The sequence below is a fragment of the Sminthopsis crassicaudata genome, chromosome 2, assembly GCF_048593235.1.
Source record: "Sminthopsis crassicaudata isolate SCR6 chromosome 2, ASM4859323v1, whole genome shotgun sequence".
NCBI lineage: Eukaryota > Metazoa > Chordata > Mammalia > Dasyuromorphia > Dasyuridae > Sminthopsis > Sminthopsis crassicaudata.
Window position 1 is genome coordinate 258,707,984 of NC_133618.1, and position 26,929 is coordinate 258,734,912.

The 26,929-nt window shown below is 36.7% G+C and overlaps 1 protein-coding gene across 6 annotated transcripts in view; it reads right to left on the bottom strand.

Annotated features, from left to right (window-relative positions):
* Window positions 1-24,983, bottom strand: part of TRAF2 (TNF receptor associated factor 2) — a 66,476-nt gene extending 41,493 nt beyond the window's left edge. For 2 of the 6 annotated variants that reach the window (XM_074289099.1, XM_074289098.1), the window contains exons 1-2: window positions 24,760-24,976; window positions 24,479-24,635 (exon numbers count right to left, since the gene is read on the bottom strand). In XM_074289099.1, coding sequence (XP_074145200.1) covers window positions 24,479-24,635; window positions 24,760-24,899 — 297 coding nt within the window. In that variant the 5' untranslated portion in view covers window positions 24,900-24,976. Of the gene's footprint in view, window positions 1-19,049; window positions 19,585-24,478; window positions 24,636-24,759 lie in introns of those variants that run through there. The other 4 variants (XR_012486351.1, XM_074289100.1, XM_074289101.1 and 1 more) reach the window with 4 other exon arrangements.
* Window positions 24,984-26,929: the final 1,946 nt, after the last annotated feature.

The window sequence follows — 26,929 nt, forward strand, 5'->3', positions numbered from 1 at the left end:
GAATGAAAACAGAAAATCACACTATTATTCTGACTGGGTGCACTACAAATTTTTGTTATACAACTTCAACTTGACCTCCTTGTTTCCAAGCAATGCTTTTTAATTCTTATTGATTCACCAACCCACTCTTCACAATAGCTCTTCTAAACCTTTTCATCCCATCTTAAGTTTCCCATGGTTTCCCCTCCGCCCATGAGACCATCACTTCCTATTTTACAGAAAAAATTGAAGTCATTCACTGTGAACTCCCTAATTCCTTTTCATTATTTTATGCCACTCAGATTCCACCTTCTACTACCGTTACCTCACATGATAAGGTTGCTTTACTCTTTCCCAAGACTACTTGCTCTCTATTTGCTCAAGTGATCCCATTCCAACCTATCTCCTTTGACATTTTGTTCTCAGTCTCTACCTGTTTAATGCCTCCTTCCCATACAAAAACAAACAAACAAACAAAAACAACATCATATTTGATCCTTCCATCCTTGCTGTCAATCTTATATATTTTGTCTGCCTTTTGTGGCTAAACTTCCAGAAAAGGCATCTTTGTTGATGAGCAAGTTGATTTCAGAAAGGTCTGGAAAGACTTACTGATCCTAACTGAAGTGAGCAGAACTAGGAGAACATTGTAAATATTGATAGCAACATTGTGATCAATGATGATCACATAGGATCAATTATCAACCACACTTAGTTCTTCTTAGCAATACAGTGATCAGAGACAATTTCAATAGAAAATGCCATTTGTATCTAGAGAGACCTAATGTGAATCTAAGCATACCATTTTCACCTTGTTTTAAATTTGTTTTTTTCCTCATAATTTTTTCCCAACATAATTATTACAAAAATATGTTTAAAAGCCCTGTACATGTATAGCCTACATCAGATGGTTTGCTGTTTTGGGGAAGGAAGAAGAAAAAATATGTAATATGAAACTACAAAAGTGAATGTGGAAAACTATCCTTGCATGTAATTGGAAAAATAAAATACCAATGAAGAAAAAAAAATAAAAGCCATCTCCAGCTACAAAAGGTGGCTTTACTTTCTCTTCTTTCTCTCAACTCCCTACAATCTAACTTCTGACATTATTCCACTAAAACTGCTCTCTCCAAAATTATCTCTTAATTGACAAATCCAACGACCTTTTCTCTATTCTTATTGTCCTCATTGACCCTTCGGTAGTCTTTGATATTGTAGATCACTTTCCTCTTTTACATCATTCTCTTTAGATATTCTGCATACTATTCAGCTTGGTTCTCTTACATCTCCAATTGTTTAGTCTCCTTAGCTGAATTCTCATTCCAATTAAAGCTTTTATGTATCCCCAAAGTTCTGTCCTGGATGCTGTTTGCTTCTGTTCTCCCTTTATACCACCTACACTTGGTGGTCTCATCAACTCCCATGGATTTTATTATTTACTAGCTCTGTGCTAATTCTCAAAACTATCTATCCTGCCCCTAATCTCTCAAGTGACCTCCAATTTCATATTTCCACCTGCCTTTTAAACACCTCAAATTGGATAGCCAGTAGACACCTTAAACAGAACATATAAAAAGTGAACTCATTATCTTTCTCCCTAAACCCTTTCTCACCTATGGCTTCCTCATTACCGTCAAGGGCAACACCATCCCTATACCTTTCAGTCCCTAAGGCTCAGTGTCATGCCATCTTTAACTCCTCACTATCCCTCACTCTCCTGTATCCAAACTACTGCCAAGGCCTGTTTATTTCACCTTTGTAATATCTCTCCAACCTGCCTCATTTTCTCCTCTGACCTCATGCCTGGACTATTGCAATAACTTGCTGGTAATTACAAGTTTTCTTTTGTAATGCTCCTATAATTAAAAACAAAACAAAAACCTCAATAATGATGATCTAAACTCTGGAAGAACTATTTCCAGGCAGACATTAGCATTTATACAAATGTAAGTTTCCCAACAGAACTTTACTAGGCTGCTTTGTCATTTTTACTGAATTTATTAGGAATGAACCTCATATTAAAATGTTGTTTAAAAGTCTTAATCCTGTATTAATCACTTTTTTTCCCCTAGTCTCTGTTCATCATTATTTTATTCTTTCAATTGTCTCACCACACAAATGGTTTCCTTCAAAGAAATCACAATAACTTCAAGGAACTCATTTTCAACAAAAGGTTATATATATGTGAGCGTGCATATACACATAAATGTATAAATACAAATATATACACATATACACGCTGTATGTCAAAAACACATGTATGTAGTTTTTATATTATTGTTAAAAACATATGAAAAGATCTCAATTTACAAAAGCATGCAAGTTAGGAGGGTAATTATGTCAAAAATAAATATCAGTTTCACAAAGGATTCTCTATTAGAGTACAGTATATAGCAAGCCTCCTAAGTACATAGGTATGGGGAAATTTAAACCTAGGTCTTATTCTTCAGCAAATGTCTCTACTCAGCTTGTGAACAAGCTGACAACAAAACTCCAAAATATAGGCACTTTAACACCTTAAAAACTTTAAGCAGAAAGGTTTTAGTAGTTCCTTTTGAAAAGATTATCAAAACACTGAAATTTCCTATTTACACTAAATGTTCTCCTTTAAACCAAAGTACTCTTGAAAAGCACATAAAATGGCATTTCTACTTATATATATAGCCTCACAAGTTATGCTGACTCAATAACCATATTGACTTCTTACAGCAACCAATTTTCAAGCAATTAATAATAATAATTCCTCTTTATAGAGCATGCCAAAATGTTTTTTTAAAAATAGTAAAGCTGTTTTAATTTAAAAGCATTAGAATACAAGTATTCCCTTTAAAAAAAAGTTTTCACTCTCAAATTACCATGATTTACAAAGTGAACACTGCAAAAGACCATGTTAGATAATTTCTAATGGCTTTTTAAGATTTTTACAAAAATAAACTATGTACTCCCTCCTAACCAGAAATATCTGTCTATAACAGTTCACAAATTCATTAAAACAGAGCAGAAAGGGATTTTGCTTCTGGGAGGTATAATACCTAAAGAACTCTTATCAGAGGAGACAGATGCTAATTTTTTAAACACCTGAGAAGAGAAACTACACTATTCCTTTTTAACAACAAATTTTAGAATTCTTAGTTCACATATGTCCCTCTCACCTTTCCCAACCAAATCATAAACTCCTTAAGGGCAAGGAATCTTGCATTTCTTTATTTTTCTAGATTATCTTAACATAATGCTGGACACACAATTGGTACTTAGTACCTATTGGTTGACTGATGTATCCTTTCTTTTCTTCTTCAACTTAAATTCATTTTATCCATCCTTGGAATGTTTAGCTAATAGTCTTATGTAAGCCTACAGGAGAGGAATTTGGTGGAGGAAACAAAGATATTTTGGTTTCTAATGATTTTTTATGTATTATATCTTAAAATCTGTTTTCTGCATCACATTTCCATGATTTTGACATAGTAGATACTTTTATTATTATTAAATGGTTTGCTTAAATATCTAATGCTCAAATCAGGGCTACTAAATAAAATATTCTGAATCCCACATCAGTTGCTTTTTCAGGCCATCCATACAGAGATATTCAGTTATTCCAGAATCTTCCTTAGGAAATACTTACTAGCCTACTGTTTTCTTTGTTGCATCATTATTCTATATACTGTTCCCCTCTCACCCCCAAATCTCTAGGTATATCCAAAGGTTCTATCCTGAGCTCTCTTTTCTCTACATATATGTCCTCCTTTCTTGGTGATTGCTGACTTCCATGGATACATTTTTAAGCAGACGATTCCTAATTCATATATCCATCCTAATCTGTCTTCTGAGTTGTATTCCCACAACACTAACTTTCTATTAGACATTTCTAACTGGATGTTCCATAGACATCTCAAACTCAACATATTCAAGAGAATTCTGCCTCTTTTCCAAATCTATCCCTCCTCCTATCTGACTTTCCTGATTTTGCCAAGAACAACACTGGCCTTCTGGTCTTTAGAAGTTCTTCTCAACTCTTCAATCTCCCTTACACCTGATTTCCAATCAGTTATCACATTTGTCAATTCTATCTTCATAACATCTCTTATATCTGTCTTTTCCCCACTATCACATGTGGGTTCTGTGTGGAATTCTCTCATGGGTATATAGCTTTAAACTATACTTTAATTGTGACTTGAGACTTTATAATAAACAGAGCTACAGCTAAAAGTTGTAGGCTTGTCCCCTTAGGTTTCCCACCACCTCTTAATTAGCATTTAAGTACTTCTTTTATAGGTGATGATGCCTTTGGATATCTACTGGTGTAGCAATTAGTTCTCTAGGGAAATTTAAATTAAGAGTTTATTATTACTGACTTATTTTAGATTTCTGGATTTAGGGTATATAAGCCTGGACTCCCCCAAAGGAAGAAAAGATCATGGGGGGGATTCTATTCTATTTAATCTGATGTTTTGCAGTTTATGCTTTGCACTTCTTTGCTGACAAAACACCTTGCCCCATGGCAGAGATCATAATAAACCCTTTTTTGCTTTTTCTTGCTCTGAGAGTCTGTTTTTATGGTCGATACTAAATCACATAGTACTATTTTAGTTCAGATTCTCTTACCTGAACAATTAAAACAGCTTCTTCAATTGGCTGTCTTCTCATCAGTCTTTATCCTATTCAATCCATACTCCCCATAGCTAAAAGTCCTAAAACATAGGTCAGATCATATCAATCCCCTTCTTCTTTTTTTTTTTTCCCCCTGAGGCTGGGGTTAAGTGACTTGCCCAGGGTCACACAGCTAGGAAGTGTTAAGTGTCTGAGACCACATTTGAACTCAGGTCCTCCTGAATTCAAGGCTGGAGGCTGGTCCTCTATGCACTTCGCCACCTAGCTGCCCCCATCAATCTCCTTAAAGAGCTCCAGAAGCTCTGTTGCTAGCATGATAATATGCGCTCTTATATTCAAAACCCTTCAATCTGGCTCCAGCCTACCTTTCCAAGCACTTCATATTATACTTCACTTATCCTACACAATGCAACTAACCTGATGATTTGCTATCCTTTCCACCACATTCCTCATCTTTTCATCTTTACATATCTAGCTTCTTCCAAAGTTCAATTTGAGACTAGTTGATCAGTGGCATAGGTTAGGTTCACAGGGCAAGATAGTGAATAAAAATAGCAATCTAATCTTTGACAAACCCAAAGATCCCAAATTTTGGGATAAGAATTCATTATTTGACAAAAACTGCTGGGAAAACTGGAAATTAGTATGGCAGAAACTAGGCATGGACCCACATTTAACACCACATACTAAGATTAGATCAAAATGGGTCCAAGATTTAGGCATAAAGAACGAAATCATAAATAAATTGGAGGAACATGGGATGGTTTACCTCTCAGACTTGTGGAGGAGGAAGGAGTTTGTGTCCAAGGGAGAACTAGAGACCATTATTGATCACAAAATAGAACATTTTGATTACACCAAATTAAAAAGTTTCTGCACAAACAAAACTAATGCAAACAAGATTAGAAGGGAAGTAACAAATTGGGAAAAAATTTTTTACAGTTAAAGGTTCTGATAAAGGCCTCATCTCCAAAATATACAGAGAATTGACTTTAATTTATAAGAAATCAAGCCATTCTCCAATTGATAAATGGTCAAAGGATATGAACAGACAATTTTCAGATGATGAAATTAAAACTATTTCCACTCATATGAAAGAGTGTTCCAAATCACTATTGATCAGAGAAATGCAAATTAAGACAACTCTGAGGTATCATTACACACCTGTCAGATTGGCTAAGATGACAGGAACAAATAACGATGAATGTTGGAGGGGCTGTGGGAAAACTGGGACACTGATGCATTGTTGGTGGAGTTGTGAAAGAATCCAACCATTCTGGAGAGCAATCTGGAATTATGCCCAAAAAGTTATCAAAATGTGCATACCCTTTGACCCAGCCATACTACTATTGGGCTTATACCCCAAGGAACTACTAAAGAAGGGAAAGGGACCTGTATGTGCCAAAATGTTTGTGGCAGCCCTTTTCATAGTGGCTAGAAACTGGAAGTTGAATGGATGCCCATCAATTGGAGAATGGTTGGGTAAACTATGGTATATGAATGTTATGGAATATTATTGTTCTGTAAGAAATGACCAGCAGGAGAAATACAGAGAGGCTTGGAGAGACTTACATCAACTGATGCTGAGTGAAACGAGCAGAACCAGAAGATCATTATACACTTCAACAATGATACTGTACGAGGATGTATGCTGATGGAAGTGGATTTCTTCAACATAGAGAAGAGCTAATCCAATTCCAATTGATTAATGATGGACAGAACCAGCTACATCCAGAAAAGGAACAATGGGAAATGAGTGTAAACTGTTATTTTTACCTTCTGAATCCAATTCTTCCTGTGCAACAAAAAATTCGGTTCTACACACATATATTGTATCTAGAATATACTGTAATATATTTAACATATATAAGACTGCTTGCCATCTGGGGGAGGGGGTTGGGGGAGGGAGGGAAAAAATCTGAATAGAAGTAAGTGCAAGGGATAATGTTGTAAAAAATTACCCATGCATATGTACTGTCAAAAAAATGTTATAATTATAAAATAAAATAAAAATTAAAAAAAAAAAAGTTCAATTTGGATAATGCTACCTCCACAGGAAGCTTTTCTTGGTGCTAACCACTTCCTAGTGTCCATTATCTTCTATTTATTTTATAGAGACTAAATATCTACCTCTATGTACACATTTTCTCCAGAATACAAGTTTCTCAAGGGCAGGAACTATTTTATTTTAATCTTTGTAACCCTAGTGTCTAGCATACAGTAAACATGTATTAAATGCTTGACTTATGAAACATACCAAATATAAATGATATAGTTGATGTAGACATCAGTTTATGGTAGACACAAAAAGTTGAAGTCATATGAAGAATTCACAATGGCCAGTTTTTTTGGGGGAAAAGGTAGATACATTTAAAGGAATAGGTTATGGACAAGATGAAGGGATACAACAGACATTAGGAAAGGTAAATATGAAAAAGTGGCAGAGCATATGAAATACAAGTAACTCAGTGGAACTCACAATTTCCCAGTAGAAAGAGTTGAACTAGTTGGCCCATACCCTTTGTAGGCAGGCTAAATCTTGAAAGGGAGCCACCATCCTAAAAGTTAGTTAGGTGTAAGTAAAAAAAGTGGAGTTGGGAAGCATAGTGGAGTTAGTGTAGATACCACATGGCATGGGAGAAGGATAAGGGGAAAAATCACCACAAGGCAGAGTGCCATGATAGACTGACCCAAAGGAGGGCAGCAGCCACAGAAAGGCCCATAAGTAGATTTTATGGGGAAAATTTAACTTCTATGACATTGATGAACGGATCTCCAAAACTCTCACTCTCTCTTCCGGACTTTGGGGGGGGGGGGGGAAGCTTGGGAAACTCCCTCAGAGAAGCTCTCCCCTAAGAGACCCGCCCCAGAGAATCAAGATAAAGTGGTTTCATTCTGTTATCTGGGTGGGACTAGTTGAGTCTTGGGCCACTCCTATTTAGCTGGAGTTGGAGAACTAGATTTCTATGGACTTCTACTGAGTTGGAAATTAGTCTAGGGACATTAGAGACACATTCAATTAGAAGATTATTTTGATTTCAACTCAAACTGCTCCCAGTCCCCACCAAGAGCTACCCATATAACAAGCTTCCTTCAGCTCAATCCCTTGTAGAGGATCTAATCATGCCAAGGAACCTCTCTCTCTCCTTGGCATAGCTGCAATCCTAAGCCTGCTGAAAAGACATTCTCTTTCAGCATTACTCCCTCTTTCTCTCTCTCCCCTATTTCCCTAACAGGACCCTACCCCTCTTTACTTCTCTGTTAGGACCTTGCCACTAAGAAAGTCAGCCTATAAAAGCTGACTTTTCAGTTCTAATAATAAACTTCTTTTGACAGTTTAACTTTTTGGGTTCATAAATTCATTTAAGAAGGACTTGCACCCAGCCCGCTTTGTAGTGGCCAGAAACTGGAAACTACATGGATGTTCATCAATTGGAGAAAGGCTGAATAAATTGTGATATATGAATATTATTGTTCTGTAAGAAATGACCAGCAGGATGATTTCAGAAAGGCCTGGAGAGACTTACATGAACTGATGCTGAGTGAAATGAGCAGGACCAGGAGATCGTTCAACAACAATACTATATGATCAATTTTGATGGACGTGGCCATTTTCAACAATGAGATGAACCAAATCAGTTCCAATAGAACAGTAATGAACTGAACCAGCTACACCCAGGAAAAGAACTCTGGGAGATGACTATGAACCATTACATTGAATTCTCAATCCCTCTAATTTTGTCTGCCTACATTTTTGATTCCTTCACAGGCTAATCGTACATTATTTCAAAGTCCGATTCTTTTTGTACAGCAAAATAACTGTATGGACATGTATACATATACTGTATTTAATTTATATTTTAACATATTTAACATGTATTGGTCAACCTGCCATCTGGGGGAAGGAGGGAAACAATTGGAACAAAAGGCTTGGCAATTGTAAGTGCTATAAAATTACCCATGCATATATCTTGTAAATAAAAAGCTACCAAAAAAAAAAAAAAAAAAAGGACTTGCACCAACCAAAAGGGGGTTCCCAAAACTCCCTGCCCTGTGCCAAACGACATCATTTTTGGTTTCCTGACCAGGAATCAAGGGGAGCCAAGCCTCATCAACATGAGCGGGATTTCTAACAAGGCATAGCAAGGTGAGGCTGCCCAAGAATTCTACAGAAGGTAGGCCTCAAAACTTGGATTTCTGACTGGAAGAACTTCCTGGAGAGTGACCATGGAGCTAAATCTCTACCCCTGTGGTGTTCCAGACTGTCTCGGGAATCAATTTTCTCACTTCTTCAGTTACACCCACCATTCAGGACCTTATAACAGGCTTACTCCCCCCCCCCTTTTTTGCATTTTGCTTTATTACTCTTCACAGATATGTTGTTGTGTTTTAATAAACTGAAGGTCTACGGCAACTCTGCATTATCAAAGTCTATTGAATCATTTTTCCAACAATATGCACTAACATATTGTCTAAGTTACACTTTGATAATTCTTACAACATTTCAAATTTTTCATCATTATTATATGTTACAGTAATCTGTAATCAGTGATCTTTGATGCTAATACTGTATTTTTGGGTGCCACAAACCATGCCCATTAAGACTGCAAATTTAATAAATGTGTGCTCCATTGACCTGTCATTCACAGTTTTTCTTTCATTCCTTGGGCCTCCCTATTCCTGAGACACAACAATATTGAAGTGTATTATATAAAGTATTACATAAACTTAGTTGATAAAACAGCAACAGAGTTGGAGAGTACTGCCTCCCAATTCTGAAAGAAGTTCTACTATGGATAAAATGCTATCAAGTAGCAAGCATCACATACTACAAAGAAATCTTTCATGAAAGGAAGTGTCAATTGATGCAGCAAACTTCATTGAGTTTAATCAAAAGCCTACAAAAAAATATTAGATTGAAATGTCACTTGCAATACTATTTATGAGATTAAAAATGAATTAAAGCTTTGGGACTTATTTAAAATGCAACTAGTTAGGTCAAAGTAACAAAAGTAAATCAAGCAAGCCACTGCTGCTAGGAGAATTTCCAATTCTGCAATTTATGATTCGTTTATACATGCAAACTGAATAAGACAGGGAGGTGGAGAACAAATACTTGCCTACAGCGATTACATTATTTTGTAATATTATTTGTGTTAGTAACATCTTAAAACTCCATTCACTAAAGATTCAACTTTTGCTTACTATAAATAACCAAGATTTCCCACACCAGAATCTTCTAGCTGAAAAGGCAGGGAGACAAAGGTATAGGCAAGAATCATTAAGAATCACCTTTGAAATCTGAAATTACAAATAATGCCATCATTTGAAATTAATCAATAATGCCTAATATTTTCAAAGTACTTTGTTTATTATCCAGAGTATCATTAGACAGCACCAAGCAAAGAAAGGGTTTTTGTATTTGATCCTAGAATTGATAGATCCACTGGAGCTTACTGAATGAGGAAATGATAAATGTCAGGTCTATAATTTAGTAAAGTCATTTTGGTGACTAACTTTTAGTTAGATGCTTCTGTGAGCTGAGTCTTAGATTTAGTTCCATAACCACATTACACTGTTCACCTTAATTGCATTTTTTAACAATGTGGTTTTAAAGAATAGATTAAAAAAAAACATACAAAAATTACAACTCTAAAGCACACATTTCAGTATTATGTGTGCAACTTTAAAGATGTTAGAGATAACATGGTAGCTGTTGCTGAGAAGTTAAGACCCATTAAAACTAACAGTGAAATAGCATCAATATCGTGAAGTGCAAAGGAAAGTCAAAAGAGAAAAAAACTGTCCATGCAAAATAACCTAAATAACACACACACACACACACACACACACACACACACACACACACCACACAACGACCTTCAGCAGAGGATCAAAAGGGATTGTTACTGACTGCTCTAGTGTACAGTTGGAAGAACAGTTTAAAAAAAAAAACTTACTAATCAATGCTATGTTAAAAACAAAACAACAACCAAAAAACCACACCCTCATAATTTATTATGGGCATGACAGTACAAAGCCTGGAGTACTAAAGAATGTTTTTTGTTTGTTTGTTTTTTTACTGAGGAGACTTCCTTATTCAATGTTAAAGCCAAAAACACCATAAGAATAGGTCCAAGTGAGCCTTTAAGACCTGGGAATCTTAATCAGAATACAAATCCATCCACTCAAAAAAAAAATTTTAAGGGATTTAAAAAATTCCAGCATGCCTGAAAATCTTTTCCTCCTTGAAGTACTGAGTTCTAGTAAATATATTGAACTACTTAAAAATTACAGAAATTCTAAAATAGAGCTAGACTTTTTAACATGATTATATACTATGCCATATATCACAGATTAAGAAATCTGTCCAAGAGCAATCTGGAATTATGCCCAAAAAGTTATCAAACTGTGCATACCCTTTGATCCAGCATTGCTGCTATTGGGCTTATATCCCAAAGAAATACTGAGGAGGGGAAAGGGACCTGTATGTGCCAAAATGTTTGTGGCAGCTCTTTTTGTTGTATCTAGAAACTGGAAGATGAATGGATGTCCATTAATTGGAGAATGGTATATGAAGGTTATGGAATATGATTGCTCTGTAAGAAATGACCAGCAGGATGAATTCAGAAAGGCTTGGAGAGACTTGCATGAACTGATGCTGAGTGAAATGAATAGAACCAGAAGATCACTGTACACTTCAATGCTGTATGAAGATATATTCTGATGGAAGTGGATATCTTCAACATAAAGAAGATCCAACTCACTTCCAGTTGATCAATGATGGACAGAAACAACTACACCCAGAGAAGGAACACTGGGAAGTGAATATAAATTGTTAGCACTACTGTCTATCTACCCAGGTTACTTATACCTTTGGAATCTAATACTTAATGTGCAACAAGAAAATTGGATTTACACACATATATTATATCTAGGTTATACTGTAACACATGTAAAATGTATGGGATTGCCTGTCATCTAGGAGAGGGAGTAAGGGGAAACTGAATACAAGGGATAATGTTATAAAAAAAAATTACTCATGCATACAGAGTCATAAAAAATCTTTATAATAAAAAAAATCTGTCCAAAAGATGAAAATAAAAGTTTTCCTGACAAACTTAAATGAAAACTTATATGGCTATAATCAAGGCTAGACTTGGAAACATAGAATGCTTGTCAAAAGTTGTGCTTATGATCCAATGTGATGTGTGGTTTCATAATGATATATTAAAGAATATACCTCAAAACTGAAAACCCTGTCAAATTTTGTAAAACAAATGATTACAGCAAAAGGAAAACATGTTGTTTATTAAGGTTTGTTTAAATAAAAATGTGAAAACTTTACTGTAAAAGTCAATAAATTAATTTACTTTGTCCAAGTTAATTTGTACATTATTGCATTAAGAATTTTTTTCTAAGTAAAACTGTATTATTGTCACCTTTGGTTTTTTCCCTCTCTCCTGTCTCACTTGCTTACTATAAATAACCAAGATTTCCCACACCAGAATCTTCTAGCCAAAAAAGGCAGGAAGACAGTGAACAGAGCATGGGCAAGAACCATTAAGAAATCTGGGCTAGAGCAGACTGTAGACATTTCATCAATTTTCATAACATTTCTGTGAAGTAGGTCTTGGACAATTGTGCCTTTTTTTTTTTTTTTTTTTTTTTTTTACCAAGAAAAGAACTAGGATCAGAGCCCAGCTCTAATTAACTCTCTAAGTCACAGTTTAGATAACACTAATCTTGGATAGAATTTAATCAGTTTGTGTAACACTTCTATAATGTCATAGGTAGCTTTTATCCTGACTTCATAAGAAAGGAAGCAGGAACAGGAATCAGACCTAACTCTTCAAGTTATAGTTTAATAAAACTAACTTTGGATATTAATTGTTATAATACTCCTAACAAAATCAGCCACAGGCAGGTTTGAACTTCATTTAAGCAGAAAGAACAAAAGGTAACCTAAGTTTAAAAAAGAGAATAGAAAAGAAAGAATTAAATAATTGATAATGCAATTAGTACTTTTAGGGGAAAAATTCTCTACAAAAAAAAAAAAAAAAAAAAAAAAAAAAAAAGATACCAAATTCCTGTTTATGTGTGGAAATAATATCCATTTCAATGCTCCAGTCCCAACTAAAATCCCATTTTCTTAATAACGTAAATCCCATCTTAATTCTAGTATTTTCCTCCCTTATTTACTTCCTATTTATTCTGTACAGCGCTGTTTATTAGACTATGAGCTTCTTGAGGGCAGGAACTGGCTTTGGCCTCTTTTTGTATCTACAATGGTTTTACACAGTGCTTGATAATCCATAAATGCTCTAGGAAGAATAGTACTCATTTATTTTGGAATATTTTAAAATATTATTTTAAAAATAAAAGAACAATATATGCCATTCTAAATTCCTGCTGGATCACAGAATTAAGGACAAGAAAATGAATTATAAAATGGGGAAAAAAAGGAAATAATGTATTTATTTTATTCCAACTGAAAACAGATATAAATTATTAAACAAATGGAAGAAATTGTCTTTCATTGCAAAAAATGAAAAGTTAAAATACTTGCAACAAATTTAATAGGTAAATATTAGCATATATATTTATAATGACTAATTATAAATATTCAAAAGTAGTGCCTTCTCCCCACTAGATAGTCAAAAAATATGAATATAAACAATACCATTAATTCCACTGATAATCAGGAAAATTTAAAATTCTCTCCCTCCCCCCCCATCCAGCTTTAATAATTTAAATAATTTAAACTGTTTAAACTATTAAAATTTCAACACAGTATTCTGTAGCTAGATATTCTGTATGTAGCTAGTATTCTGTAGCGCTACTCTGCATCTGGAGCCAGAAAAGCTTCAAGTCCAAGTCCAGCCTCAGATACTATGTGAGTCTGACTTCACTTCTGTCTACCTCCTCAATTGTAAAATGGGAATAATGGCAGTTCCATCTCAGGATCTTTGTGTGAAGATCAAAGTAGATAATATCTGCAAAGTATTTAACATAGCACCTACTACATAGCAGGCACTATATGTGCTAGTTATTGTGATCATTATCATCACTACCTAAGCAGCTAGTCACTAGGAGACCAAGGCTTAGTGCTTAGTTAAGTGGCACCTGTCTAGGTCCCATTAACTAGCCATCTTCCCCCCAATCCCCACACTCCAAGAAAAAACAATCAAATCAATATTGTTGCTGTTGCTTAAGACTGTAATAATCCACTGGTCTTTATTTATACTCACAATTCCTGGGACTGCGTAAACTAAGTGATTATCTCTTTTTATCCCTCTAGAGGGAGGCTCCAGAAGGCGGGCATGTTTGTCTTAACTTTTAAATTTATATCACTAATACTCAATACATAATAGGTTATTAACAATTTATTATTATTTTCATAACTATCAAATTAGAAAGAAAGAGATATAAAACAATGTTGGCAAAGTTTAATGGATTCATACTTGGTGGTGGAATTGAAGGCTTGAAAGAACTTTTTAGGAGAGCAATCTGGTAGTATACAGGAGTCACCAAAATACACACACACACACACACACACACACACACACACACACACACACACACACACACACACTCTTTGACCCAATAATCCTTAGTAGCTTTGTGACTATAGAGAGGTCATTTGATTTCTTTGCAATTCAATTTGTTCATCTATAAAATGAGTCTTTAGCTCACAGGACAGTTGTAAAGATCAAAAAATACAATATACATCAATTGCTTTGCAAATCTAAAAGTACTTATGGATGCTTATTATTAGAAAGTTCCTTGCAAACAGAATTGTTTAGAGTACTTTTACTTATATTTCCAATGCTTGGAATATAGTAGGTGCTAATTTTATCTATTGATTATTTTGTTATAAAAAGAAAAAACAATGCCCCAACACAGAAATGAATAAAGGGCAACAGAGGAAGCACTATTCAATTCACAAACATTCATTAAGGACCTGCTTATATGTAAACTACTCTGCAACAAATAGAGAGATTATCAGGTGTGCAGAAATCAAATTTTAAGTATTAATAGATTCAAATGTATATTCATTTAATTTGTTGCATATAGTTCAATCCAAAAATTATTTAATTTTAAAGGGAGGGACGTCTTTCATTCATTCAACAAATATTTTAAGCAGATAAATACTAATTCAAGAAATATTGTAAGATTCAAAGACACAGATTCTGCCCTCATGAAGCTTACCCTGTATCACATACCCCAATTCATTCCAATTTCTTTTCATTACACAAAATCCATTCTTATGAATACTAAACAGTTCAATGACTAAAACACTAATAAAATTATTTTTATAAATGATTTTAAAGATACCAAGTTTTGAAAACATTAAAAAAAAAAAAAAAAAAAAAAAAACACACACACACAACCCAGTATCCATAACATTGTGCTGGTTGCAGCATGAAAACATAATTTTTTCCACCTAGGTCAATTTTTCTACTGGTAAGAAATTTTTACAATGATATGTTTTCAAATACAACTCATATTTGAGTCAAGAGCCAGGGATATACTATAGCACACTTCTGCCCATAATCGACACAGGTGTTGCATATTACGATCAATAACTTTCTAACTGGCTGTTCACCAAATAACACAAAATATCATTTAATAATAACTTAAATCTTATAAGTATGAAAGGGATTTTAAAGAGGGCTTTTCATCAACTATGGCAAAAAGATGCAATTTTTACAACTATACAAATTATATACTACCAAAGTCTAGCTCCTTTGTACTCTCAAAAACTGGCCAGGTTTTTCCATTTAACTATTATAATTTTTATCAAAACATCATTCAAATGTCAATTTTCAGGAATAGCATTCTTCCACTAAATTGGAACTCAAAACAGTGAAAAAGGAATGAAGAAATATATCTTCTCTTTTTCCTTGAGAGGTAAAAGACTATTGAGGTAGAAGCAAAAACAGCCTAAACTGGAAGTTCTCTCATTTTACAGATAAGGAAACTGAGGTTCAGGGAGGTAAAATGACAAGCCTAAAATAAAATCAGTGTATCAAAAGCAGAATTGGAACACAAGTACTATTATATCACTGGGTTTTTATAGGAGAAAGCTATCAAGGAAGGAGTAGTACAGGAATATATCTGGGGGCAGATAGGTGGCACAGTGGGTAGAGCACCAGCCCTGAAATCAGGAGGACCCGAGTCAAATCTGGTTTCAAACACTTAATACTTCCTAGCTGTGTGACCCTGGGCAAGTCATTTAACCCCAATTGCCTCAGAAAAAGAGGAAGAAAAAAAAAAAAAAAAAAAGAACATATGTAGAAATAAAGACAAAAGGTACTGAAATATATATTTTTAATTTTGCATAATAACATGGAAAACAATTTTAACAGCAATCTCTTCATAAAGATTGCTTAGGCATGCAGCAATATGGAGCAATATGGAGACTTCACAAAGTAGAAAAAGTAGATTATGGTTGCATTATTGTGCTGAAATTACTTACAAAATACATTTTTTCATGATTGAAAATATGACATTCTCAGAGAAAAATAGTATCTTTCAATTACAAAGTATTTTACCCCTTAAATTGATTTCACAGTTTATTTTATTCTTACAATGCTGTGAGATAATAACACTTTAAAAGTACTCTTAAGTTTTACCCCACTTTACAAATATCTCCATTTTATATTATCTGAAATGGAAGATGCCATTATCCTCATTTTGCAGATGGGAATACTAAGCCATAAGGAAGTTAAATTATTTGCCCAAGACTACACAGCTAGTAAACGGATTTGAGATGAATTTGAATTCCGATCTCCTTGACTCTAGATCCACTGAGTCACTTAACTGCCTCTGATAGGATAGATAGGAAGCATAGTGGATAGAGTGAAGGACCGGATGTTAGGAATTTGGAAGTATCCTTCTATTACCAGATTATAGATTTAGAGAAGGAAGGAACCTCAAAAATCATTAACTTCTCTCATTTTACAGATGAGGAAACTGTGTTCCAGGAAGGACAAAAAAAAAACCAAAAACATAGCTACAGAGCTGGATGGGATCTTAATGGCCATTAGTCTAACTAGTCCCCTCCCCATCCCCCATCTCTTACAGAGACTCAAAATATAGCACTTTTGCACCACATACCATCTAAATTCTACCCATTCTTCAAGGCCCAACCCCTATCTATCCTTTAAATCCTAAGAAGCCTTCTGATTATTCCAGCCCAGATAGTCCATCCTAAGATGATCATATGAATGTCAGTCAATATCAAATGGTTTAATATTCAACTATTTACATTTTTTTTCCAGTGGCTTATTTTTGATCTCCTAGTAGAATACAAGTTTCTCAAAAAGCAGCATTATATCTTCTATTTCTATATTCGCTCTGTTAGGGATTCATGGAAAGTTTTTTAAAGAGAAAGTTGAAGGAAAAAAGCAAAGAATTACAAATTTCAGAGTTGTAAAAGACTTCAAAAGATTGACTATGGTCTAACCCATATCCAAAAAAGAATCACTGCAACTATACCCTGGAAAGAAGTTAATCAGGCTTTGTAATGAAGACTTCCAGGAAAGGGGAACTGATTAGCTCCTCCAAAAAAAACCACTGCACTCTGGAAAAGCCCTGCTAGAAAGTTTTTTCTTTATAACAAAATTAAAATTTGCCTCTTTAAATTTCCAAAAATCCTAATAATAGATCTAATCTGCCTCTTTCCCCCATTTACAAATAAAGACGCTGGGGCCCAAATAGCTAAAATGATTTATCCCAAATTGCATTTTTACATAGTAGAAAAGCTAAGATTTGAATCCAGGTCTCCAAAGACCTAATCCAGTGCTTGTTCTATGTGACAGAATGGGTATCTGCTGATGAAACAGTTTGCTCAAAATGATACAACTTGTATCATATCCATGATTGAGACTAGAAACCAGATCTAAGGCTCCAAACAAGGAAAGCCAAATTTCATTCTAATCAGACTTTCATGCTTTGCTATCAAGGCTTTAAGTCCTAGTAAATGACAAAGTGTGCTGTCCCTGATCTAAAAAGTCGCCACTCCACCGAAAACAGAAAAAAAAAAAAAAAATTATTTTTTCAACTGTTTTTCCCACAGGGATGAGATCACGCTCTTGACCGGTGACCCACTAAGATGAAGCTTGCTAGGGAGTGTAATACATTCTTTGGCCATCCGATACAGGTGAAGCTGAATGACCCTAAAAGAAACAGAGCATTCTCTTAAAGACCAGGGAGCTGGGAGTCTGAAGACTGCGCATAAAATCCTGATTCTGCCAGATAGAAACTATAGTATTTTATGAACTTAAACAAGCAGTGACTTAGTATTTCGGGGAGTCTCACGTTTCATTATCTGTAAAACAATAAAAACTATTAAAGGTCGTAAAGGAGCCTAGAACAGGATTAAAGATAATTAAAGACAAGGGAGTCTGAAGCCTGGATATAAAGCCATACATTTAACTGGAGCTGATCAAGTAGAGTACCCTCAAAACAATAAAAATATTCCACGCAGTACATGCTGAGAATCCAGAGGGGAAGTTCTTTGTAAAAGCACCGAGGTGAATTCCAATAGCAGGGGTCTCCTTCGCCCTCTCCGGACCCCAGCACTATGGAAAGTGAGGGTTTAAAAAGAGTGCGAGGCTCTCCCACCCACACCGAGCCCTTCAGGCCTGCCCCCAGGAAAGGCATGCACGCACTCATAGGTCAGGAGTCTTTGGGACCAACCGGCCGGGGGAGTCCATTCATGGTCTGCACAGATAAAACAATCACAAAACAAAACGCTGGCTTTCGGTTTCAGGACGATTCCCAGGGTAAAGTCCCTGGGGGGGGGGGGGGGACCCGGGAGAGGGGCCCCAGGGGCCTTCCCCCATTTGCAGAGCTCCTCTCCTCCGCTGAGAAACATGTCAAGGGCTCCAGGCGAAGCGCTTCCTGTCAAGCCCCGATCCTGGGGAAGAGCTGGAAATTCCCCTCCACCAGGTCCTTCCCCACCCCCACCCCCCCGCCGACTTCCTCTCTCCAGGACTCGATGCAAATAAGGGCGAAACAGAGTTTGGAAATCTCGGTTTCCCCCCACCTCCCTACCCCCACACTGGCCTCCCCACACCTTTCCCACCCCGGGCCCAATGTCCGCGAGGGTGAGGGTCCGCCTGGGCGGCGCGAGCAAGAGAAGGCCGAGGCCGAGGAGCGTGCCCCGGCCCAGGCCGACCTGGCCCAAGGAAGCGTGGGCAAGAAGGGCCCGGGGAGCCGGAGGACCCGTCCCGAAGGGCCCGGAGCGTTCCCCCGCTCCCTTCCTCGGACGCCTGAGGAGGGGACGCAGGAGACCGGGCCCCCAGCTCTCAACCCGTCCGCCCCCTCCAGGGATGGCTACGGCCACTGCCGCTTCCCTCGGTTCGGGCGGGCTCGGCCCGGCTCAATGCTACGCTCTCCCCGTCTCCCCTCCCGCTCCGGGCTTCAGCGGCCCCAAACCGCCTACAACTCACCCCAACGGCCGCCGATCGCCCCGGAACTGGAGCCTGAGTCGCCGCCGCAGCCGCCGCCGCCGGCCCCACCCCCCTACTCCCGGGGCAGTGACTGACAGGCAGGAGGAGGGCCCAAGAGGCGGCCGCGGCGGCGATAGGGGGGACCGCGGAGAAGAACGGAGTTGGGGGTGGGGGAAAGCCTGGGAAGAACGGAGCGAGGGGCGGGGGGGAAATGGAGAGCCGCAGCCACCGCTGATTGGCCGGCTAGGTGGCGACCGTTATTACTTAAGTCGTCCTCCCGCCTTTTCCGAGCTCGGTTGGGGGTCCTCTCACCCCCGGGGTGGGGAGGTATGAGGGAGGCTCCCTGTGGGGCAGCTTACAGGAATAACTCCCCTCGAGTAGCCCGAGCTTAGGATTCTGCTTTGTTTGGTCCGAGCTGGAAACCCTTCCTATCTCAGTTACTTAGTCTTTAAAGAATGAGCATTTTTCCACACGGTATAATTGCAAAGGCCAGTCTTGGATCCTGGGGGAAAATGAAGAAAAATGCACCTCCTCTTTTCCTTGAAGTAGTGAGATACTATGGATTATATACACAGGTGCCCCATTGATATGGGGCAGGGCCTTTGCATAAAATTCCTAAGTGGGCCCACCCCTCCCCAGGCGTCAGGGCCAAGGGCGTCACTTTCTCTTTAGTCTTACACAGCTGGAAGAAATTTGACAATACCATCCCCGCCTTACTAAAAATAATACTGGCATTTGAAAATTTTTTCTCCCGTCTATCAATTATTATTTTCTCCATTAAGCTGTAAATTGCTTATAAGCAAGGGCTGCTTTAAAACAACAACTTCCTTTCTCCAGTGCAGGGCATCCAGTAGGTGCTTAATGAATGTTGAATTGAGATGGAGATCCTAAGGCCCCAAAAAAGGTTTGTTTTTTTTTAACTAATTGAACTAATTAGCTTCACTCCTTGCCCCCAGAACATGCTGGTGTGAAATAAGCCACTGTATCAAAAAACCAGCAGCAGGTAACCTCTAATCCAAGTAATCACCTTATATATTTCACATAATTCTCCTCAATGGATAGCAATAATAAATAATAGAATGTTTTATATCAGAAGGTTCTTGAAAGGAATAAAAATGAGGAACAGTGAAACTTTGCCCAGAAAATACCCTGAATTTGACAACTTTTCAAAATCATCCCCTAATTCTGTAACTCGATGCTTATCAGTCTTTGAGATTAAGACTCTAATATTCTGAAACAATACAGAAGAAATTAAACAAATATCTTAAGCTAATGTTCCTTTACCTTGAATATTCTGGCACCTTTCAAAGAATGTTATGCTACAAGAGATGGCTAAATTATTTGAAAAAAAAATTGAAAATAATTTAACCAGTTAAAACTCCTCTGGTATAGATCTTTATGAAAGACACAGTACCTGATATAAAGGTACTTGAAGGCAAAAAACATATCTGGAGGAAACAGCTAGCCCTGAAGCTGAATTGTCTAATTTAAATAGGAAAAAGCTAGGAATCTGGAGTTCTAGGATTCTTAAACCCAGGGGCCCACTCACTGCTTAGGTGACCTGTATTCTCTCATTTGCCTCATTTGTTTAATGAGAGTATCTGCTACATGGAACTGGTGGGATTTTTCCCTGTAGGGAGACAGGTGGAAAGAGAAAGAGGAAATTTGGACTCATAATTTTATCAAGAAAAGCAGTTCCCCATATAGCAACTACTAGAAAAACCAAGGCGTTTCAGCAAAGCAATTTCCTTGAAATTTAGTGTTACAGAGTTGCTGGAACATCATGAGAGTTTGAGTGTAAGCCCTGTAGCCTTACAACTAATATGTGTCTTGGGGGTAGCATTTGAACTGTATTCTTGTCAACACCTTTGCTGCCTCTTAACAGAGTTGTTATGAGAATAAAATTACATCAATAGATATGAAAGTTAACATGAGGCAGTTGTAGTCTGATTCCTAAATTCCCATTCAACTTTAGCATTCTTTGATTCTAGATAGCTATAAGGATGTTACATAATTAGTTAAAATAATCCAAACCAAGCACCCTAAATAATAGTTTAAATTATCCTTAGATACATTTTACTTAGAGTAGAAATTTCTCTAAGACTATGCTATTTCTACAACAAATCAAGACCTTTCCGATTGCTGATGAAGACAGGTCTCAATTATAGTTAAAATTAAATTAGACATACCTGAAAAAGGAGGCTTTAAAATGGAATTTTTTTTTTTATAGCCAATGATTGGAAATAGTCAAAGATTCTTCCCCAGGGCTTTATTTTAAATCAAATAGATAACTTTCAAGAATCTTCTGCTGTATTACAGAATTTCAAAGATATGACAGTCCCAAATGATATTGTTAATACACTATCAGACAATAGGAAGCCTGTGTAGACTAGAATATGAGGAAGTTGTTCAACTTTATGTCATTCAATTTCTAAGGAATTACAGTAAAATTACAGACCCAACCACCTCCACCCTCTTTTTAAAATTTGAATAATTTTGAATAAACTGCTGAAATTTGCTTTTAAGAAGAGACTGGGAAAAGGCACTGATATATTCTAAGAGAAATGACTCGAACACTATTATGTGACTATAAGCAAGTGACTTGATAATGTCTCTAAAGTTTTAATATTTGTAAAATGAGTGGGTAGGACTGGATGATCTCTGAGGTCCCTTCTAACAAGGTTATTTGTTGAACAAATTCATTATCTTTTAAAGAAAAGTCAACATAGTTTAATAGATTGAGAGATAAAGTCAGAACTAGGGAGGCCTAAGTGCAGATCTAGCTTCTTAGCATTATCCTGAACAAATCATTTTATCTCCCCAAAAGCTATCATACCATTTGATCCAACAGTGTCTCTACTGGGTCTGTATTCCAAAGAGATCATAAAAAAGGGGAAAGGACCCACATGTGCAAAAATATTTGTAGCAGCCCTGTTTTTGTGTGGCAAAGAAAAAATAGAAACTGAGTGGATGCCCATCAATTGGGGAATGACTGAATAAATTATGATATATAAATGTAATGGAATATTATAATTCTGTAAGAAACAATCATCAGGATGATTTCAGAAAAGCCCAGAAAGATTTACAAGAACTGATGCTGAATGAAGTGAGTAGAACCAAAAGAATATTGTACACAAGAGCAACAAGATTTATGTGATGAACTTGGCTTTTTCAATAATGAGGTTATTCAGGCCAATTACAGTAGACTTGTGATGGAGAAAGCCATCTGCATTCAGGGAGAGGACTATTGGAACTGAATGTGGATCACAACATAGTATTTTGACCTTTTTTTGTTATTGTAGTTTACTTGTTTTTTTTCCTCTCATTTTTTTCTTCATTTTGATCTGATTTTTTTCGTGCAACATGATAAATGTGGAAATATGTTCAGAAGAATTGCACATGTTTAACCTATTGGATTACTTCCTGTCTAGGGAAGAAAGGAAGAAAAGGGAGGAGAAGGGAGGGAGGGAGAAAAATATGGAAAACAAGGTTTTGCAAGAGTGAATGTTGAAAACTATGTTTGGATGTATTTTGAAAAATAAAAAGCTATTATAGAAAAAATTTAAATAAACCTGAAAAAAGAGACCCAAAATACTTTATCTCTAGAGACTCTAGGCAGCTCTCTCAACCTATAAATTACCGAGAAGCAGATTGCTGGCCTACCTACCTTAGTAAAAGGAACTCCACAGGGGAGTTCCCTGTACCAATGAAATCAAAGTTCCAGTCCCTATTTTAAAGAAAATAAAGATTTTAAAAACACTTCAGAAGTATCATTTACATACAATCCATTGTTTTAGTAAATAAATTCTTTTGTAAAATTTCCTATCAAAATTATTTGGCAAAAAATTAAGCCTAATACTTTAAAAAAAATTATCCTATATTCTTAAAAGAAAAAGAATTGAATTTATTTTAAAATTTTCTTTAAATTAATTTTCCTCTTCTCTTTTCATCTCCAGTGAGGGATGTTTTATGCAATAACTTCAAAAAAACAGTAAAATCAAAAATAATGAAGGGAATGATGTTCTCTAAAGAGACAACTAGTTAGTCTAGTGAATAGAACTCTGGGCCTGGAATTAGGAAAACCTGTGTTCAATTTTGGCCTTAGACCCTTACTAACTCTGTGACTCATCATTTAATCTCTGCCTCAGTTTTCTCAACTGTAAAAGGGGCATTTTTTTTCCCCTGAGGCTGGGGTTAAGTGACTTGCCCAGGGTCACACAGCCAGGAAGGGTTAAGTGTCTGAGGTCAAATTTGAACCCCGACTCTCCTGAATTCAAGGCTGGTGCTCTACTCCACTGCGCCACCTAGCTGCCCCCTAAAAGAGGCATATTAAGAGCATCTATCTCCCAAAGCTCTTGAGAATCAAATGAGATAATATTTGTAAAGTGTTTTATACACTGTCTAGTACTTAGTAATTGCTTAGAAAAAGTTTCTTCAAGTTATCTTTTGAATCCTCAGAAATAACAGTTGAACTTGAAGTTGGAAAATAGCTGTACAAATACCAGCATATGCCATTGCAACATTCATGATCAACTTCTTGGCTTGGATAAACTATGCTTTCCCCTATAACACTGAACTCTGGATGTTCCTTTCATAGATTGTCTCAGTGGTTGGCTTTTTTTTCTTCAATGCATACCCGTTCTGAATCTAAACTTGATATGAAGACCATCCAAGATTAATTTCCAGCATCTAATATAAGCCTCCTTCTTTCTGGCTGAAAGTTCTAACTTCTCTTATCTCTCTTTCCCTTTCTGATTAAACTTAGTCTTTTCAAAAATTGACCTCCATCCTTGCCCAGTTCACCAATGTCTCTACTGCCAAAGGATTTTTTTTTTTTTTTATCCACGGCTCTAATTGATCAAAATAACAATTTTTAAAATTTTCTACCTCATTGTCTTCCACAATTAAAAAAAAAAAAAGATGTAGAGTTCTCTCAGAATGTAAGGATGATTAAATTATTTAATATAAAAAATATTTCCTTTCCATAAGATAAAATATATATGGGGAGAAGTAAGAATAAAATTATAAAGGGCTTTTAATAAAACACTACAAATATATTCTCTTCGGAATTAGGCACAAAACTACCAGATGGTTTGATGATAATGGTTTCACAGCTAGAAACCTTGAGACACTTTATCTTCCTCCCATAGCTCTACATTTCAGAGCAAACCAAACCACCCTTCACACTCAGAAAAGTTATACAGATAGGGGATCTCCCAGCTTTTCAACCTTGAAATGAATCTGGGGTTTCCCTCATTTAGATCACATACACTCATTCTCGGAATAAGCAGCCAGTTTCCAGTCCTGGAAATCCTTATCTCCAGTTTTACTATCATTATCATCCAAAGGGCAACTCCACAGCCTTAACTAGCTAGGGGTCCCTTTTGAATAAAATAACGTTTTTTCTGTTACTACCAAGTAGTGCCTACCTGATCCAGAACTGGACTGAGGGGTCCAGTATCAGAGACTACCTGGACAGGGTCTTGTCCAGAAGTCAGAGAAACTTTTGCTGCATTTTGTCCATGTCCCATTGATATCAGGCTCCAGGGAGTATTAGGCTGTCTCTGCTCACCCGAGGGAAATGTTCTGAGGAGAAGAAAAGAAATAATAAGCCAATATACTCAAACTTTAAAAACTTCCATTAGTCAAATTTGAAACACTGAATACATCATTAGCCATCAGAGAAATATGTTACAATTCCATATGTTACCTGTTGTTGAAAAATAATCTCCCCATTGTTACAGACGGAGAAACTGAGGAACAGAGGGGAGCAGTGACTCCACCAAGATCACGCAAGAGATTGGCAGCAGAGTTGGGAAGATGACCCAGGAGCCCAGAATCAAGGTCCATGCTAACTCTGGGGAGAATTGTGACACACCCACAGAATTAGCACTCCTTGTCTTCCTCCTCAGTAGCCTATGAAGTCAGTGGAGTGGTTGGGGCTTGTAGAAGTTAAAAGCCCAGACTCAATTCTGACGTCATGTTACTTTAGCACACTGGGAGGGGCTGTTACCAGCTTAAAAAAGAGGGTGACTCATTACTAGTCCCAGAGCAGTCTGATTCTCGAAATCTTAATCTCCCTCTCTTCTCTCCCTTCCTTTCTCCTCTCTGTCTGTGTCTGTATCTGTGTCTCTATCTCTCTCTTCCCCCTTTTCTCTTTCCTCCCCCCCTTTTTCTCTATCCCCACCCTCTCTCTTTTTTAACGGAAAAGAAAGTAAAACTTGTCTTGCTAAAATCTGACTGGGAAATTTCAGATCTTGAATAGCAAATGAAAATCATAAACTGCATGTCTCACTTGTTGAACAGGCTTAGAAAAACAACTTTTTTGAACTTTAAATAACAAAGCTCTGAGAGGCAGTTTATCGAGAATAAGTAGCTTAATTATTGACAATTGTTAATTATTGACATTTCAAACACGAATTCCAGCCCTTCTCAATCATGTTCTTTAAAGAAAGTCATTGATGTGATATTCTGATTTTTTTTTTTTTAATTTAAACATGCTGTATTGAAGATCAGGATGTTTGAGTATGTTTCCTACAACAAGAAAAATTCTGTTATGACAGGTTTCCAAGGTTGTTTCCCCATCTAGAAGATGACATCACTTAGGGAGATACTAGAAAAATAAATAGTGAGAGATCTACAAGGCCCAATCATCAGAAATACCTATCCAAAAAAAAAAAAAAAATCAAATGGGGTCCAAGATATGTGTAATGATAGGGAAAGGTCTGTGCAGGCATAGAGTTTCTTATTTGGCTTTTCTCCATGTGGAGGACTCTAAAAAACCTCTTTTCAGAGAATTGTGATGACACAGAATAGAAGCGCCTTATAGAAACACTGGAATATATGGGGACCCCTAGAAAAAAATAGTGTAAATACTTTGATCCACTCAAATGGGACCAGGAAACTATTTCTCTCCTTCAAGATTCTAGAGAAAATAAATGCCTTAAGGGACTGAAGTATATTGTCTCTATTGCCATTGACTCACCTGTATTGCCCCCATTTAGGTACTATCTTTGTTCCATTTAACACCTGAAGCTCAAACCAAAGGGATATTTACTTCAAAGATATGACAAGAACAATGTATAAATATTTTCCCTGATACCTTAAGGCTATAAACTCTTCTACTATGCCATTTCAATATCTAAGAAAAATGCATTTGACCTAACATGTTATTATTGTCTAGTCATTTTGTGACCCCATTTAGGTTTGTTTGATTTTTTGGCAGAGATACTGAAATAATTTGCCATTTCCTTCTCTAGCTCATTTTACTGAGAAGAAACGGAAGCAAATAGGCTAAGTGATTGCCCAGGATCACACAGCTGGTGAAAGAGTCTGAAGGCAGATTTGAATTTAGGAAGATGATTCTGGCACTCTATCTCCTGTACCACCCAGCTGCCCTTCTACATAGCATAGCTCCCACCAAGTTCAAAACAAGTTCAGCATTACTGCTGCATGAATTCTTGCTTTCTAGGTTAGTATTCAGAAGATTATACCTTTCCCCTCAGGACATCAGTGCTTCACTGACTGCAAAACCAGACTAGAATGATGCATCCACAGAGAGAGGTTATATTTTCTTCATATCTCAATGTTTCATTGGCTACGGACAAAGCTGAAACTTGAGGATATTTTAGTCACATCTAGATTTTCCTCACAAGGCCATAGGTTCTATCGCCTTTATCACTGAGAACAAAGGTTAGTCAATGAGATCCCCAAAAGAATGAAGACAAAGAAGCTGTGAGAGCCTGGCAGGTCTTTTTGAATATCTCCACAGCCAAAGAGCCACCTCTTTATCACCTAGCTGGCCAATCGGAACTAGCCACAGAACATTCATAAGTACTCTACAGTCTTTCCAAGTCATTTCCATTCTTTATTATCATTAG